A 16,911-nucleotide genomic window follows, 5' to 3' on the forward strand; every position below is an offset into this window, starting at 1 on the left:
GAACGCCACCGCGCCCCGCCGTCTTGTGGCCAACTCAAGTCAGACCATGATCCTTGGGCTCAAATTGGGCTACCAGACCATCGACATCGCGAAACTAGAGGACAGATGAGGCACCACTCCAGCTCTACGCCCACTTAAGCTTCTGCTGAACTCATAAACTCTGTGCACAACGTTTTCTTTGCGATAACTCCATGCGGAGTTAAAGACCCGCTCCCACGTTGTTGCGACAAAGAGTTCATGCAGATCTTGCCATGTGCTCGGCCAGCTCTGTACGCAACCAAGAACTTGGAAGGGACCTTGCTCTTTATGACAAGGGGTCTCCGACTGGTAAAGCGAAGCGTTGGCGCATGTTCGACGGTATGAGTTCAAATACTCGCGGGGATAACCTCACCTGTACAGTATGCCAACCAAGCTGGCGCTGAACGTATCTTGACCACTTTTGCGTGCTTCTAGACACCATCCCACACATATCTCCGTTTCTCGGAGAAGCTCGCGACCCGTCCATCGCAGATACGAAATCTTATATAAAGCCGATCACCGAGCAACGCTTCTTTCTCGCGGCCCGGGCAGTGTCGTACTCACGGTGTGCTTGTTGCAGTACCTGTAGTCCTTGTTCGCCTTTTGCTTCTGTCTTTCCCCAGTGTTGACTGATCACTGGCCGCTGGCAAGCCGCCGGATGAGCTCAAGATGGACCACCACAGCGCTACACTCGGTGCGCAATCCCATTGCTTCTAAGATACGACTCTCCTGTTCATGGATGAAACGCTAGGATGCCTGATCATTGGTATATTCTGTGAGCGTTCTTGACGTTCACAGCGCGGTCAAGCAGGCTCATTGTGTATCCATCCCAGTCAACACCTTTCTCTACGGTGTTGTCACTTATCAATACATTGCCTACTTCAAGACAAGTGAGTGAACGTTGATCTCTTTGTTGTTAAACGCAGGGCTCAACCACGTCAATGTCAACAGACTTCGGCGACCACTATGCACTCAAGTGCGTGATCCGCAACTCAGATCAAACACAGTGCCTCTTATGAGAACACTCCTAGACTCATGACATCTTTCCTCTTCCTCCTCGACTCAACCTATAGCGTCGGGTAAGCCAATATCCAACGCCCTTGCTGTAAGCTTTACTCATATATATGGGCTAGTCTTGTCTATACCGCTTGGTTCTACGTGTAAGTAGCCATCGACTATATATCTGCGCAACCGACTAAGCCTCTACGATCAGAGTGGCAAACTACACGAATCCGAGCGCTCTGCAAGGTGAGCCTTGAATTAACTTCGTCAGATAGCTGTCTCCTCCAACACCCCGATAACCGACAGAGTCGACATGGGCGTACGGCATCACGTCGTTCGCAACCGAGGGGTGTGCCATCATAACGCAAGGCTTTCTCGCGTGGCGGTAAGTCGTTGCATCTCTCCACCCTTGAATCGTCCCCTTGTCGAAATTTACCCATAAGTGGATAGCTGAAGTATCAATGTATAGGATATACCGCTTGAGCCACAGCCGCATCCTCCCCATCGTTGGACTCGTTCTATCCACTATCGCATTCGCTTTTGGGGCTGGAGTTGCGCTCAAGGGCCTTATCATTGGCTAGTGAGTCACGAGTTCAGTAGGCGACGACAGGGTGAACAACTGTATTCCTAGCATTCCCGATTTCGTCGCCTTTGAATGGCTCGTCGTGGCCTGGGCCGTATCGGCCGTCATCGCCGACTCGTACATCACAATCACACTCATCATCATCCTCATTAAATCGCGCAACAGGCTGCTCAAGAGCCCGCCGTGCTACCACATGCTCATCAACCGCTTCATCCGGTGCACGATCCAGACAGGCGTCCCCGCCGACCTCTTCGCGATTCTCGCGGTCGCCTCGTACCTGCGGTGGCCGGACAGCAATCTGTATGGGATGCTGGCGATTCCGATTGGGCGGCTGTATTCGATGGTGCGTGTTGTTCTCTCTTTTGCTCTTCTCTTCCGACCTCCGCCCCTTCCCCGTTTCTTCGTCTTCTCTTCTCTTTTCACCTTCTTTATCCAACCTTTCGAGCTGCGAATTGGAAACATGAAGTGCTAGCTGACGACAAAACACATGAAGACGCTTCTAGATACGCTGTTGAACCGACCCGTGTTTAGTAGACCGGGGGCCGCCAGTACAGAAGGGACCGAACTCACGCTCACGCAGAGAGCATCGGCGCAGGTGAGAATGACCTAGTTGTTTCCGTCTCTGTTAACTTTGTTGAATGACCTTCTGACTTTAGCAGAGCGATCTGGAGATACAGAGAGAACAGCTTACGACGGTTGTCAGGTTTACGAACATGAGTGGAGAGTCTGATGAGTTCTACTAGTGAATACAGGCGATTCAATACAACATCTCTGGCGCCTTTGTCGCAAAGCACTGAGTACCTTTTACTATGCATGTTCGTACGTACTCAAATGGTGTTGCGTTGTCTCACGAGATTTTCTGGGGTCCGAGGTTGCGACAACCACCGGACCAACGCTAAACGGGAAAATGTGCGAGAACGCTTCTTCTCAACGTGTGTACTCTCCTCGATTTGTTGATATGCCTGAACCACGGTATCAAGTGAAGAATCTTGGCCGGAAAAGCGAAGTCTTCTCTGTCTCCGTCTGAGATAGTGATACCTCATCGACATCACTTCCACTGGCGATATCCGATGGCTAGTGCAACGCACCTGGGCATGAGCTGCTCCTTGTACACATAGCCCATCTTCCTGAGCCCCAGCACTCAGCCTAGGCCTCGTTCTGTCGACAAGTTCCTTGATCATTTCAACAAAACAACGTTGGTAGCGGCCCTTGGCCTTTCACAAACCACTGGTCTGAAACAGAGCGGTGCGAGGAGAAGGCAGAGAGACATTGCTGAGGTGCTGTATTCTCTATCGCAGATGTGCTGCCCGGCTACTGTTGTATCAGACGGAGTGTACATGCCTGCGCAAAGCTCCACGAGGCAATGCACGCCCATGCTAGGTTGCTATGCCACAGTAAATCCTGTTTCGGGTACTTTGGATTCATATGAGCACAAGATTATGTCTATGAGGGGGAACTTGGGATGAGAAACTGAGTTCTATAGTATGATGGTGCAAACGTAATGTTCGAACAACTGTCCCTTCAGCAAGCGCGCTCTGTTTAGGGCGGGTCAAGACGCGTTTCACGGCCCTTTATTCGGCAACTGCCGAACGCCACTATGCCCTGGACCTCGACCCTGAACCAAGTCATGGTCTTCGTGAGTCTAACCCGCTTCTTCCATCGTCCACTCTCAAAATTAAACCACTAAAAGGTCACCCTCCAACTCAGCATCAACTCATGACTTTGCTCAAAAGCTTTCGTCGACTCTATTAGCGAAACGAGATTTCTTTGCAATTTTCTTTGCGTTGCCCCATGCGGACTTAAGCTTAAGGTCCACTTCTGCGGTTCGTGCGAGATTCGGCCCATCAAGAATTTTTCGTCTCCGTGCAGATCTTGCCATGTGCTCGGCTCGCTACGCACCCCGGGAAGGAGCTTCGCTCTATGTATGTACGTGATAAGGTCCTCCAAGTTGTAGAACAGGACCACAGTGTAGGCTGTTCGAATACTCGCGGTGATACTTACTTATGCGCTAACAAAACTGCACGAGTCCTGATCCTGGTCTAAGCATACCACTTACTATGCGCCCATATACTATCTCATACACATCTCCGTTTGTCGAAGAGGCTCGCGCCATATGGACCCCGGTCCCCACGGATACAAAAATCTTTGTACAAAACCGATCACCGAGAGCATCGACGGCCGCTCCACTCTCGCGGCCCGGGTGTCATGCTGACGTTAAGCTTACATGAAGCTCTTCGAGCGCTTTTCGTTTCCATCCCACCCCCCACTGTTGACTGGTCTCTGGCCGCTAAGGTGCTGAATGAGCTCGGGATGGAACAGCATGGCGCTATGGAACTCCTGTCCGTAGGTGAAACTCTAGGATACTTGATCGTTGGCATATTTTGTACGCAATTTGTCACTCTCAACACAATCTTACGCGGCTGAATATGATTTCACGCTAGTTAACACTTTTCTCTACGGTATTGTCACTTATCAGTACATCGTTTACTTCAATACAAGTGAGTGAACAACGAGTCTGAGTCAAGCATAGTGCTCAATGCAGCAAACGCCTATGTTCAGACTTTGGCGACCACTATGCGCTCAGGTGGGTGATGTGGGCCGAACACCAAACACCATGTCTTACATCCCGTTAGACTCATGACCTGCTTCGTCTTTCTTCTTGACTCGGCCTATAGCGTAGGGTATGACGTCTCGCTATCAGCATTACATGCGCTGACTCGGTGACTCATGCAGGCTCATCTACTCAGCCTGGTTCTACGCGTAAGCTTTCTTCATATCTATAGCTATACGTCGACTTAGCCTTCATAACCAGAGTGGCAAACTACACAAACCCAAGCGCCCTGTTAGGTGAGCGTCGCATTGACGTCGTGATATAAGTTAAAATCCAACGACCTGGCAACCGACAGAGTCGACATGGGCGTACGGCATTACGTCGCTTGCAACCGAGGGGTGCGCCATCATAACCCAGGGCTTTCTCACATGGCGGTAAGTCCTTGCACCTACGCGCATCCTGTTGTCCAGACTGCACTGCAAGACCAGGTGGCTGAAGTGTCAACATGTAGGATATACCGCCTGAGCCAAAGCCGGGTTCTTGCCCTCGTCGGAATCCTTCTGTCCATTGTCGCGCTCGCTTTGGGCACCGGAATCTCGCTTAAGAAACTGATCATCGGGTAGTAAGTAGCGCCTGCATCTGTTTCAACAAGGCATTTGTACGAGGAGAGTACTAATTATGTGTCCAGTATTCCCGATTTCATCAATTTTGAGTGGCTCGTCGTCGCATGGTGCATTTCAAATGTTGTCGCTGACTCGTATATCACCGGTATGTACATCCGCTCCCTCACCCAGTTCGGTGCTCCGCCTCCCATCCTACCTCCGAGCCCCGAATTGACACTTGCTGACCTGCCTATCGTGTTCGCTTACCAGCGACACTCATCACCATCCTCATCAAATCGCGCAACAAGCTGCTCAAGAGCCCGCCCCGTTACCGCATTGCCATTAATCGCTTGATCCGGTGGACCATCCAGACGGGCGTCCCCGCCGACATCTTCGCGATCCTCGCGCTCATCTCGTACGTGCTGTGGCCTGAAAGCAATATGTATGGGATGTGGGGAATTCCGATTGGGCGGTTGTATTCGATAGTACGTCGCGTGTGCATTCACTTTTGTGGTTTTGAGTGGTTGGAGGAGGCACAAAAGATGGCTAACGAGACGGGGAGCAGACGCTCCTAGATACGTTCCTAAATCGCCCTGCCATTGATCGGTCGGGGAGTGCTAAGACAGAAGAGACCGAGTCTACGCTTACGCAGAGGACCTCGGAGCAGGTAGGAAGAGCCCACTCTTTGTGTTCTGTGACAACTTCACTGACCAGCGTACTGGATCTAGCAGATTGATCTAGAGATGCAGGGAGGGCAGCTCACGACGATCGTCGGGTTGACGAATATGAGCGGAGAGTCTGACGAGTTTTACTAGCTATCACAGGCTATTCGATGCCTGGCATCTCCGGCGCCTTTGTCGCGCAGTACAACACTAAGTACCCTCTAATAGGCATGTTCGTGAGTACTAGAATAAAATCACATTGGCACACGAGAACTCCGCGGGGAAAGTATCTCTCTACCGAAGCTTCTTTCTTCCTTGAGGCGTACTCGTCGCATTCACGCTACTTCAAGTACAGGGAGCTTTAGAGGAGATTGACTGCATAGCATGATTGACATAGCTCACCCTTGTCCCAGTCCTCAAGCTTCGCCAGTAGTCAAGCGGGGCTACCTTAACCTGAAATGCGGTCCGTGTAAGCCTCAAGGATATGGTTAAACATTTCACCCTCAGGCTGTCCGAGCTGCGCCCGCCCGCACCGTTGCTACAACTTGTTTATATGTGTTTCCCCATACTACACCCCTCCCCACTCCTGACGACTCAGAGGCACATTACATATCTGAAGGACGTGGATTTGAGGACACATCGTGTAAGGAACATTGTACCTAACTCCGCTCTTGACATGGATCCTCACTGGACTTGGGAGTCGTCAACAAACGTGTAACTGGCATTTCTCTGAGATGCGTCAAGCCAGCAAGTCACGTTCGCGCGTGACTTAATAGGGCCGTCCATCACTAAATGGGCGGTCCGAATATAAGTACATGAGCAGTAGTAGAATCCGTTATAACTGACACCGTACCTTAGTGATATTTTGAATCTCCAGCACGAGTGGAGCGTAAAGTCCGTTTTTAACATACAGGAAATCAGACCAAAATCAGACGGTGAAATGGTCAGATCAGGGATGATATTATAATATTGATGGCTATCTTACCGTTGACGGTGCCTGCATGATAATTACATGATAAGATCGGCTGGTGTTTTATGCCGTATGATAAAAGCTCACACCATATGATGAGGACTCGCAATCTCGCCCATGATTCCAATGACAAGACATTCATTGTGAATATTATATAGTACATGATGTAGCATTATGCGAGGTTAAACCGATGAACGAGGATAATACACGAGAGCAGCAGCAGTAGACGAGCGCAGGCGCAGGAAGTACAAAGAAAGAATAAAGCGTATAGACCGTGAAGCGACAGTTGGAAGGGAGCAAGAAAATAAAAACATACGTTAGGGCGAACACAGGCCCGGGACAAACAATCTCTGGGAAGGGAGGGGACGTGAGCGAAATGAAGCAGTGATACACTGATATAACATACCTAGTTGCCAGTCTTCTTCGCCGGTTGTTTTCCCCCTGTACTAATCCTGGCACTCTTTGCCCTGGTTTGAATGGCAGGCTTTGGCACCGGCGCTGGATCTTCTTCAATTGAGGAGAGGTCGGACTCGATAGCGCTCGCTGGTGCCTTGCTACCGGAGGACGTGGGTGTTAGAAGTTATGGTATATTAGACCCCATACGCAGTAGTACATGCGGATGGGGGAAAGCGAGGCGAGAGGTCGCCCATATATACATGTCGGCGACCCCATGCATTCCAACCTTTATCCCTTCACGTTGTCCCGCTTCTCTGCTTCTCTACCTCTCCTGAGCATCCCGAGCTGTCCTCTATCCGCTTCTCTGCTTCTCCTGAGCATCCCGAACCGTCCTCTGTCCGCTTCTCCGCTTCTCCCGAGCATCCCGAGCCATCCACCAGACCAACGCCGGAGCGGTGTACAACCTCACTCCGACAGAGAGCGGTGATACCAGCGATGAAGAAGGAGACCCAGCATAGCTTGCTGAAGCAGAGACTGCAGCACGTACAGATCAAGAGCTTTTTTTGGGTGAAGACGAGGCTCTCACCAACGCAACCGGGTTCGCATCATTGTAAAGGTCAGCGGGTATTCGAATCTCTACCGTTTTTATTGTTCGTTAGTGTTCGTGTCTACCTCAAGCGGTGGCTGCCATATGCAGTTGAAGTTATCGCTCAATGATAATTTTGTTTCTGAAATGGTCTCCGTATTTTATATTCGACTAACAAATGTACGAGCAAGATCATCAATTTTGATCAATGGTAAAGTGTCCGCGACATGGTGTTCGGCCGAAATTCACTGCCATACCATAAGGATATGTTCACTCAATGGGAATGCGTCACCATTCGTGATCATACAAAACTATCTCGACGACGATATTATAACAGTGATCACTCGGTATAACGGCCAAACTTTTCCCACCCATTTAGTGATGAGGTACGATCTACTAGTATGTGCATATTGAAGCTAATGTCAAACGCGTATTTATGGAAGCATTGGTGTAATCAAGTTTGGAGAGCAATGTCCTGATATATGACTCGGAAAAAGCAACTAGGAGAACTAGCGTTGATAACGAGTATATCACGGCGGACTCGAGCAGAAGGATTGCTACCGCTGTCGGACTTATGCTACCATCACGTTGTAAGAACCTATCAGCCTGGCATTGGAGATATAACACCCTGGCTGCAATCAAGGCTGCAGTGAAATCAATATTGGCTTACATTGGTCCAAACTTCAATGTTGGAAACAGCGCACTTGTACAGCTCACATGAACCACGAGGCTCACTACAACCACGGGAACATAGATGGTGATGGCCATTGTGGCTGCCTTATTGTTATTTATTTGGTAGACAGTTGTATCGGTCCTGTCCTTCGTGTCGACAAATATACCCACCGCTTCATACAACATCAAGGCTAATTGTTTCTTCAGTAAAACACACTCAGTGCTACACATCGATATTGGCGAGAAATTCCTGGGAAATTGCTGTGACGACAGGCATATCGTTGTTCCAACTGTATCAGGGAAAGCGCCCGACCCTTGCAATCTCCAGACTCAAGTACTCAATTCGGATGAGTGGAATATTATTCAAAGTTGATTGCTGATTGTGGCGCCTCACGATCATGTTCCGAGATTCATAGCAGTCAAACCGTTGCCAGCGCTCTTACCCGTTGTCCAAAAACGTCCCTAATCTTCGGACACAGCAAAGAGGGTTCAAGCCCACAGATTCTAAAATAGAAGAGAGAATACACAGGATTGTAGCAATAGGAACGCCAGAGGAGATAAGGTGTTGCTCGGGTCAGGGAGCGATGCGCACAAACATAGACATGCCCTGAGGCCTGAACTTTGCCCCTGGATGAATATAGTACAAGGACATAATCAATTGAGTAGGAGTGTTGTGGAACAGAAGCAAAGATCCATGGAAGCAATCTAGAGGGAGGCTATGAGACCACAGCGGTTTGATACTGCGACCGGGTGTGGCGCCATCTGTCGGACTTGGGAAGAACACTGGTGGGCTCACACCATCTGCCACGGGTTTTACGTGGGTTCTAAAGCAGATGAGGAGTTTTTCAAGTATGATACGAGATCTGCAGACTATCTGCGGGCGTTCCTCGCATCCGCTGTAGGGCCTCTGATGGAATATATCCAGGACTGAGAATGAGAATCCGGACCCCCACATCATGGCGCTGCGCTGGGTTGGAGTTAGTGAAACCTGACGCATTAAGTCAACGCGTATCATTGTTTCTGGCGCGAATGAGTGAACATAATAAAATGTACTCGGGATGTGTGTATCTGGAAGGTTTGTTTCCTGGCATGTGTTGAGCCTTCTAGCTATTGTTGAAACCCCCAAAAGGGCTGGACAGCATGAGGGTGATAGAACGAAAGGAAGACACAAACTTGAAGAACACTCGGAAGACCGGCTCGTACCAGGTATTTCCGAGGCCATAATTGGCCATCTTGAGCAAAGCAATCATCACTTTGCTATTGCCTGCTCAAAGACAGACTCGGAACGTCTGGGCGCTGCCGTTGCCCTCCGAGCGGCGCATTTCGTTGGCAAGCCCGACCATGCCTACTACGAAAGCGGCGGACATGTTGCAGTAGGAGACATGAATCATAGAGGTGAACCGCTGGAATGACTATGCAAGTGGGGTCGCAATCGCCTGTTTTAAACCGTCGATTGGCGAGGGGCACATATCGCCAAGGCCTCTCGAGGAGAATGTCTGTGAACATGAACCGCCAAGATGGATTATCAACCCACGTACATTCATGGCTTACGCATCACTACATTCAACAGGGGGCTTCTAGCAAAATTCGGCCGGATCTGTCCCCTCTCAGCGTCCAGCAGTGCATCCAAACACGACCAAACGAATAACGGTAAGAAGGTTAACTATACGGGAAACATAAGGGTCGGTCTTGCATATCAGCAGACATGTATCTCGGAGTAAAGAAGGGCGACGCAAGTGGAGCAATGTACGCACCGTCGATTATAGTGTTTACGAGAGGACCATCTACTGCTAGAAGCAGTTCTGGAGCAACATCAAACTCAGCCTGATTTCTCTAGCTAGTGAGGTAATGTGCCCGTTGTTACTAAATCACTGTACCAATGAAGCGGGTCTGCATCACGCGTTATGAATGTTGTTTGTATACACGTGAGAAAGGCGTAGTTAAGATCTCCTAATTCATATTGGGATACGGTGCAACTGGACATTCAAGACACAACTACGAAGGAGAAGAAAAGGAGCATACAACCCCGATAAAAACCCGTCAGGCAGTCGCCGTTAAGCTCAATTCGATGGAGTGCGGCGCTAAAACTTGGGCGAAGACTATCGAAGAGTCGTTCGTGATACCCGTGGTTCCTGCTGCTTCCGAGACGTGTCTGGATTCCTTTCGCCGTGCTTTCACATACATTTCGACCGATATGCCTAGGCCCATTCGCGTTATAATGATAGAGAATGTGATTCCCTGATAAAATGCCATCAAACATTGTTAGTATCGCGAGAAGCGAGAGGCTTACGATAAGAGGTGTAATCTATGATATGAATACACCAAAACCCGATTTAATGCGTGTCAAAGATCTATCAACTTGACCGAGTATGTGGGCTACTCACGGAGCTCGATATAACACCTAAGTAGTAAAACTGAGATCCGGTTAAATCTGGTGGCTCATTGTAGGCAATCAGGAACACCAGCATCGACATCGAGTACACCGTGGCGGACTCGAGTAAAATGACTGCTATTGTCGTTGGACTGGTGCCAGCCTCGCCATGCACTGACACGCCGACTTGACGCCGGAGATAGAAAATTCTGGAGGCAATCATTACTGATGTCAATGGGGTTTGGGCATGTTGGGACTCCGTTGAAAACTTGAGTTAACATACCAGAGCAGCTTATGTGGACCGCAAGGCTCACCGCGATCAGCGGCATGTATAAAATGTCACCTAAGGCGAATGCACGAGCTATTTGATTGGGGCCCATCGTTTCCTTTTCAGGATCGACCAACGCGGCAGCATTCTGGTACAATGCCAGAATACCAAACGCTTTATCAGCCAGTCAGTTATTTTAAACATGAAACTCCTCCTTGGTATGCTACTTACCCACGTCAGCGATGAATCCGACAGTGTGAGGTATAACAACGCGCTTGTCACTGTTCCACACTTTCCACAGTCTGAACAGCTTGACAATGAGGGTATAAGATCAGGCACGTCCCTCTAAGTCACATAAATGAACATACCATAAATCCATCCCCTAGCCAGATCTGAGCTACGAATGCGATCTGAACAAGGATCGAAGCCAGCACGCTCCTTTGCATGGCTTTCCCATTACTCAGACCGTCAAAAATCATATCTGTCCCAGTAATCCTCATGACAAGTAGCGCATTTTTTGCTGCGCCAACATAGATCTCGAAAAGGTTTGATCCGAGATGCTAAGAGTTAATGGGTAGTCAGCCCTAGTAAGCGCTGTGGGCTCAATCAGTGGCACGCACGATGGTCGCTACCAGAAACATAGCAGCCTGGACGATCAATGCCGGTTTCATGGCGCTCGTCCTGCCGCGGGTCTTCACGATGCAGATGTTTAGCAATAGTAACACTCCAAAAATGCCTGTTCTCAGTCAACGAAATGTACCCTGAGGATAACAAGTACGAATGACTTACTATAAAGTATCGTCTCCAGAAACGCCGCCCACCATGCGTTAACTATGTTGTATAAGGCCTCTGTCAGAGCGTCCATCGTAGTTACGGCGGCAAAGTCTGTTGTCCACCACTCGAGGACATTAAGGGTGCTGCGTCGCTATATATATGACCAGGTAGCGGTGTGTGGGCGCCCGGGCGGCTTTAAAAGAGCCCGTGACAACTGTGTACGAATTCTCTACAGCATCCATGCGCCCTCTGCGCCACATTCATGCTATGCATCTCCATAAAACTGTTGGCTGTTTGACTACACAGGTGAGCATAGGGTTGTAGGAACCCATGTCGGCGAGGTACATGATGTTGGAAATCGAGGGAGTCTGTACGAGACAAACTCGTGTCCCACACTCGGGGTCTGTCGTGGCACAAGAGAAGCGTACTCAACCGATGACCTCGTAATGAAACTAGTGGGACACGGCTCGCCTTACAGCTGTACCAGAGCTATCTATAAACATGAAGACATCGACCTCCCACTTGCACCATCACACGGCGCCGAGAAATAACTCAAGTGTCATATCGTGAAGAAAGGGGACTGTAAATTGCTTGATACGTACATGTAGAATGACTGATCCAGGACAGGAGGAGACAAGACAAGACGAAAGAAGTCTGAGAAGGAGAGAGAGATAATGACAATGGCTGAAGACGAGAAGGAAATCACGGAACGTATCATGGGCAATCGAAGAGGAGTGAGGCAATTACGGGGAATCTAGCTTCCCGGACGTGCAGATAACACAAACCGCTTCTAGTCAATACTTAGTCCGGCTCGAGACGCGCGAGAAGAGTGGGATAATGGGGATGATGCATGTTGTGACAAAAAAACGAGCGATGAATGATGGCACAGTCGAAGAGCAGCGTAAAGTCGAAATTATGATGTCCGAATCATGTCTGCATCCGATTCCGCGTCCAGGCAGTCCAATCAGAGAAGTAATGAGCGATCACAGTGGACCGGGTGATGTGGCAGCGACGAGTACGGACTCAGAGCGGAGGTGAATGCAAGCGACAGGGAAGAAGCGGAGTAGAACGAACGGTGTCGATGGAGATCCGCCATGGTGGTTTTTGGTGTCAAAAAACATGCAGCCAGGACGAGAAGAGAAGAAAAGTATAAGTGTCACGTCCCGCGCCGGGTACGGGTATCAGTGGAAATGAATTAGGATAATAAGAAGCTAACCTCTTGCGTTGCGTTGCGCTGCGTTGTGTTTGCGTCAGTGTGTTGATAGGCCTTGAATATCTGTATGTCTTCGTTTCTGGCATGATTAGTTGACGGTTTGATTTGTTCCGAGTATGCACTGTGAACCCGGATATACCTGATTATCATGAGCACCAATCTCGTAGCTGTCCGTGTAGTTGCGGTGGTCAAAAGGTAACCAGGCTCTGGGTCAGAGAGCGCGGGCGTGAACGCGGCGCACTCGCATGGTAGGGGTTGAGGTAGCAGACGACGGGCAGCCGCATGGAGAGGGCACCGGTAGGTCGAGTTCGCGAAGGTGTCGTTGATTGTAGAGCCGGCTGATGTGTTACAAGCCTGCGCTCGTTACACAGCGCAGTTGTAGCGTGAAGGGGAGCGGTGCTGAGGCCGCAGCTACCGTCAGCGGCAGTCAGCGGGAGGAGATCGTGGCGGTGAGGTGCACATGGCTGCTTGCACGACGTTTTGCGCCCGTGAAAGGCAAAGGTTCTCACGCTACTGTGCTCAAAACCATGTGAAACTCATAAAACAAAGCGGTAGGTTTTACTGGACGAGGATGACCTACATTCATAAGCGCCCTGTAGCTCGGAAAAGAAGAATGATTCTATACTTCAGGTCGAATGCGTGGCTTTACGAACTAAGTACGTGAGCATGGTGTGCACATATTAATGTGCACATGAACTGAAAATCAACTAAAAATCAGAGCAAAAACATTTAGTTCCAGCAGATCAGTTGCTGGGTACATTGCGAGTGCATGGGAATTAGGTTAGAATACAGAATGCTGAGAAACATGGTTACCCCAGATTTCAGCGCTCAGCCCTCATTACTTGCACAATACACGTATAAGTATAGTGGCGGATAATCTTCGCTGAATCTGTGACCCGCTGAATGATTGGGTCGGCAACCTAAGATATAGAATGTATGCTTCAAAATGTCAGAAGGTCGTATGATCATCGTGCATCAACAATGCTATTCATCGAGCACAGGAAGCTCGTTGCGGTTGCGTTTCAGTCTACATTTAGCTTCCCATGCTGGAGGAGCGTCAGCGTGTCAGCTTCTCGGCTTCCCACTCCCATCGATTATCATCCAACCGATTGATGTGTTGCGATCAAGCATTCATAACTTTAGTGCGTGAGGACCCAGAGTCAAGCTTCACTGATATAACCTAGCTATGAATGAGGACCAAGCAAGTCAAAGTGCCCGACGGAGCATGTGCTCAGGCTTCTACCCATAATCAAGTTCACAGCATCAGGTAATGGTGTGTTGATCAAAGATGCAGGAATGGATGATGCGAAAGTGTCCGTGAGAGCTCGTGGTACAGCCCGTGATGCATGAGATACTACTAATAGCTAGCTAGTCATGACAGATTTTGTGCGGTTCCATTCTTTGCCTCTGTGATGTCGCTCGCAGATGATCTATTCGCTCCGTTTTGACTAATCTTCCCGGAAATTCTTCTCTATGGTAAGTTTTATTTCCTTACTGGATGACAAGTCTTCACCATCAAGCCCTGCACGATTCACAGGAGCCTTTGTCGTGCTTTTGGCCCTAGATATATACATTGCAGTGACTCGACGGCAACATGTTGATGGCCCTTCGGCAAAGTGCAATGTCATTATGATGGTTGTTGGCGTTTTAATGTTTATCATGGCTACGCTGGTAGGTGTCACATGTGCCAGCAGTCTTTCGAGAGCTCATGTCATAGCAAACATTTCCCCAGAATATTTGCGCATCCATGTATAATGCATACTTTACCAATGCATTATACGCAGTGGGGATTGTGACTAGTAGTTTCATGGACGAGCTATCTCTCAGTTCACAAGAGTGCATGTATCAAAACAATAGCTCCCCTTTTTCCACAATATATTCTCTGTTCGACTACCCAAGGCTCATCTCCAAAGTCACGGCTTCCTCGGAAGTCCAAGTGGTTGTGTTTGTCATACAGCTATGGTTGGGTGATGGGTTCATGGTACGTTCACTGCATTACCAGATACTTGGTGCATTTATAAATATGGACTATCAATTCAAGCTTTATAGGCTCTGGAAGGTCTGGAATAATGACAAGCGGGTGGTCATACCAATTTCTCTTGGATTCTTTATTAATATTGGTGAGTTTGATGGACAAGTTTACATTGAATGTTAACATGATACTGGATAGTACTGGGAATCATTTTGTTAAGCGGAAACGCGTCGGAATCCAGGGTCTTTGTCGTCGCTGAAAGTTACTTTTCTGGAATGATAGTGGAATCCGCAAGCTTGTCACTTTTTATTATGAGCTTTATCGTTCACCTCAGTTGTACGCGTAAGTGGCGATTACTTGCTATATACTGAGTGATATACCGAGCTGACTAGAAAATCGAATCAGTCATGATTTCTGGGAGAATCTTCTACCTCTACCGTCGCGTCCGTCACCACGTGCATAGTAGCCGCCTCAACAATCCCATGACTGTTGCAATCACGCTGCTTGAGTCTGGCACAATTTACTCAGTATCTATACTTTGTCTCTTGATGATGTATGTATTTGGCAATGGATATTATACCATTGTGATGAACTCGGTGAGTTAGAATCAAGTAACTGACACTGTTTCTCTGACCTAGCGTTTATCACCGAGCAGATTGTTCCCATTGTAGTAAGTATACAACTGTCTTGGGTTGAAGCTCGCTGAAATTGGTCAAAGGGCATTGCATTCTCGCTCATCGTCATCCGGATGGGCCTGGGAATCACCACGGAGATGCACTTGCGGGAACAGGACAACAAAGGGACTATCACAAGAGGTAGCAGGCACGATCCTGCTGCTACAAACGCCATTATGCTACTTGCACAGGGCTCATCAACCAACACCGAAGCTCCAGAGTCAAAACCTGCCTATTGAATAGGGTGGTAGGAGGATAAATACGTAGTCCTGGGTCGATGGTATGCAATGGCCTCAGGTGTTGTTGATTTCTTGATTGCATAGATCACATGTACGCGAGAAATACTGTTACCGGTGTATGAAACGAAAGGACAGTGTCATGGTTCTATTATCTACAGAGCAGCCAAGCTAGTCATGTAGTTGCTGTAATGATAAGAAAGTTTGGCGTACTTATGGTGCATGCACAGGGCTCTTTATAATTCTTCTTCGCCCATCGTATCGGTTTCCAAGCTCGCGACCATCATCTCAGAGGGTAGGCATTACTCAGTCAGTCTAAAGCCATAGCTTAGAGAGACCACTTGCAAATATGAACTCCACATAATTGACTTGCGTTTCTACCCCCGACGCTTTCTGCCTTTTGTATGACGGACGAGCAGCAACAGTGGAAAACGTGATGAAGGAGACTTGTGCTTTTAGCCCCTCCCAGGCCTTGGTATGACCACCAACCAACAACGCTAGAGAACTGAGCTAACCCTCATAGCTCATAAGAACTGTCTATAAACATGAAGACACCGACCTCCATCTGGCACCATCACACGGCGCCGAGAAAGAAGTCAAGTATCGTATCGTGAAGAGAGGGGATTGCGAAGTGCGTTATATGTACATGTAGAATGTCTGGGCCGAGACGAGACGGAACGGGGTGAGACGAGAAAAGAGAGGTTTGAGTAGGAGATAGGAATAGAGACGCTGAAGACGGGATTGAAAGTCACAGAACGTAGCATGGGCAAGTGAAGAGATAGGTGAGGGGAGTGCGGGGAAGCTATCTACCTGATCATGTAGACAGCAAACCGCTTCTAGACGATCTACTGTAGTCCGGTCCGAGACGCGCGAGTAGAGTAGAATAATGGGAATGATGCATGTCGCGATGAACAAAGAGCGATGAACGATGATGGTACAGCAGAAGAAGCAGCGTAAAGCCGAAATCGTGGTACCCGAATCCATGTGTGCGTCCGATTCCGCGTCCAAGCAGTCCAATCAGAGAAGCAATGAGCGATCACAGCGGACCGGGTGCAGGCAAAGAGACCGGCCGAGGGTACGAGCATGATGGGTGATGTGGCAGCGACGAAGACGGAGCCAGAGCGGAAGCGAATGCAGGCGACGGGGAAGAAGCGGAGTAGAACGAACGAAGTGTCGATGGATGTCCGCCATGGTGGTTTTTGGTGTCGGAAAATATACAGTCAGGGCGAGAAGTGAAAACAAGCATAAATGATTAAAACGAGTGTCGCGTCCCTCATCGGGTACGCGTATTAGTAAATAGCGAGAACGACGAGAGATAACGTAGTCAGAAGCAATGCACGAATCAAGGAGATAAGAAAGAA

General features: G+C 48.9%; 4 protein-coding genes across 4 annotated transcripts; 3 read left to right on the forward strand and 1 right to left on the reverse strand.

Moving 5' to 3' along the window:
• The first annotated feature begins 571 nt into the window (after nt 1-571).
• CONPUDRAFT_140331 (uncharacterized protein) lies at nt 572-2,450 on the forward strand. Its single transcript, XM_007776847.1, has 12 exons — nt 572-712; nt 770-793; nt 852-908; nt 970-994; nt 1,050-1,097; nt 1,152-1,178; nt 1,232-1,266; nt 1,327-1,405; nt 1,490-1,600; nt 1,652-1,946; nt 2,097-2,198; nt 2,260-2,450. Exons 1-12 carry the CDS (start codon nt 688-690, stop codon nt 2,344-2,346), a joined length of 915 nt encoding a protein of 304 aa, XP_007775037.1. The 5' UTR covers nt 572-687; the 3' UTR covers nt 2,347-2,450.
• Nucleotides 2,451-3,927: 1,477 nt separating this feature from the next.
• On the forward strand, nt 3,928-5,675 carry CONPUDRAFT_169855 (uncharacterized protein). Its single transcript, XM_007776848.1, has 12 exons — nt 3,928-3,986; nt 4,045-4,101; nt 4,163-4,187; nt 4,237-4,284; nt 4,337-4,363; nt 4,416-4,450; nt 4,510-4,588; nt 4,666-4,776; nt 4,843-4,922; nt 5,027-5,241; nt 5,322-5,423; nt 5,485-5,675. Exons 1-12 carry the CDS (start codon nt 3,932-3,934, stop codon nt 5,569-5,571), a joined length of 921 nt encoding a protein of 306 aa, XP_007775038.1. The 5' UTR covers nt 3,928-3,931; the 3' UTR covers nt 5,572-5,675.
• A 4,407-nt stretch (nt 5,676-10,082) lies between these two features.
• CONPUDRAFT_77773 (uncharacterized protein) lies at nt 10,083-11,546 on the reverse strand (the record flags this gene model as incomplete). The annotated part of the gene is made up of 8 exons (XM_007776849.1): nt 10,083-10,280; nt 10,333-10,347; nt 10,427-10,443; nt 10,697-10,855; nt 10,913-10,991; nt 11,050-11,241; nt 11,302-11,417; nt 11,471-11,546. The coding sequence occupies 8 exons, from the start codon at nt 11,544-11,546 to the stop codon at nt 10,083-10,085; spliced, it is 852 nt and encodes a 283-aa protein (XP_007775039.1).
• Nucleotides 11,547-14,415: 2,869 nt separating this feature from the next.
• On the forward strand, nt 14,416-16,786 carry CONPUDRAFT_77774 (uncharacterized protein; the record flags this gene model as incomplete). Its single annotated transcript, XM_007776850.1, has 7 exons — nt 14,416-14,649; nt 15,296-15,310; nt 15,359-15,534; nt 15,781-15,845; nt 16,102-16,181; nt 16,491-16,536; nt 16,593-16,786. 7 exons carry the CDS (start codon nt 14,416-14,418, stop codon nt 16,784-16,786), a joined length of 810 nt encoding a protein of 269 aa, XP_007775040.1.
• Nucleotides 16,787-16,911: the final 125 nt, after the last annotated feature.

The sequence above is a fragment of the Coniophora puteana genome (assembly GCF_000271625.1).
Source record: "Coniophora puteana RWD-64-598 SS2 unplaced genomic scaffold CONPUscaffold_18, whole genome shotgun sequence".
Lineage (NCBI taxonomy): Eukaryota > Fungi > Basidiomycota > Agaricomycetes > Boletales > Coniophoraceae > Coniophora > Coniophora puteana.

Coding starts and splice junctions, on each gene's coding strand:
- CONPUDRAFT_140331 (XM_007776847.1), top strand. CDS start 688: ATGGACCACCACAGCGCTACACTCG. Junction 995..1,049: donor GGCGACCACTATGCACTCAA/GTGCGTGATCCG, acceptor GAACACTCCTAG/ACTCATGACATCTTTCCTCT. Junction 1,179..1,231: donor TATACCGCTTGGTTCTACGT/GTAAGTAGCCAT, acceptor CTCTACGATCAG/AGTGGCAAACTACACGAATC.
- CONPUDRAFT_169855 (XM_007776848.1), top strand. CDS start 3,932: ATGGAACTCCTGTCCGTAGGTGAAACTCTAGGATACTTGATCGTTGGC. Junction 4,451..4,509: donor AAACCCAAGCGCCCTGTTAG/GTGAGCGTCGCA, acceptor GGCAACCGACAG/AGTCGACATGGGCGTACGGC. Junction 5,242..5,321: donor TTGGGCGGTTGTATTCGATA/GTACGTCGCGTG, acceptor GACGGGGAGCAG/ACGCTCCTAGATACGTTCCT.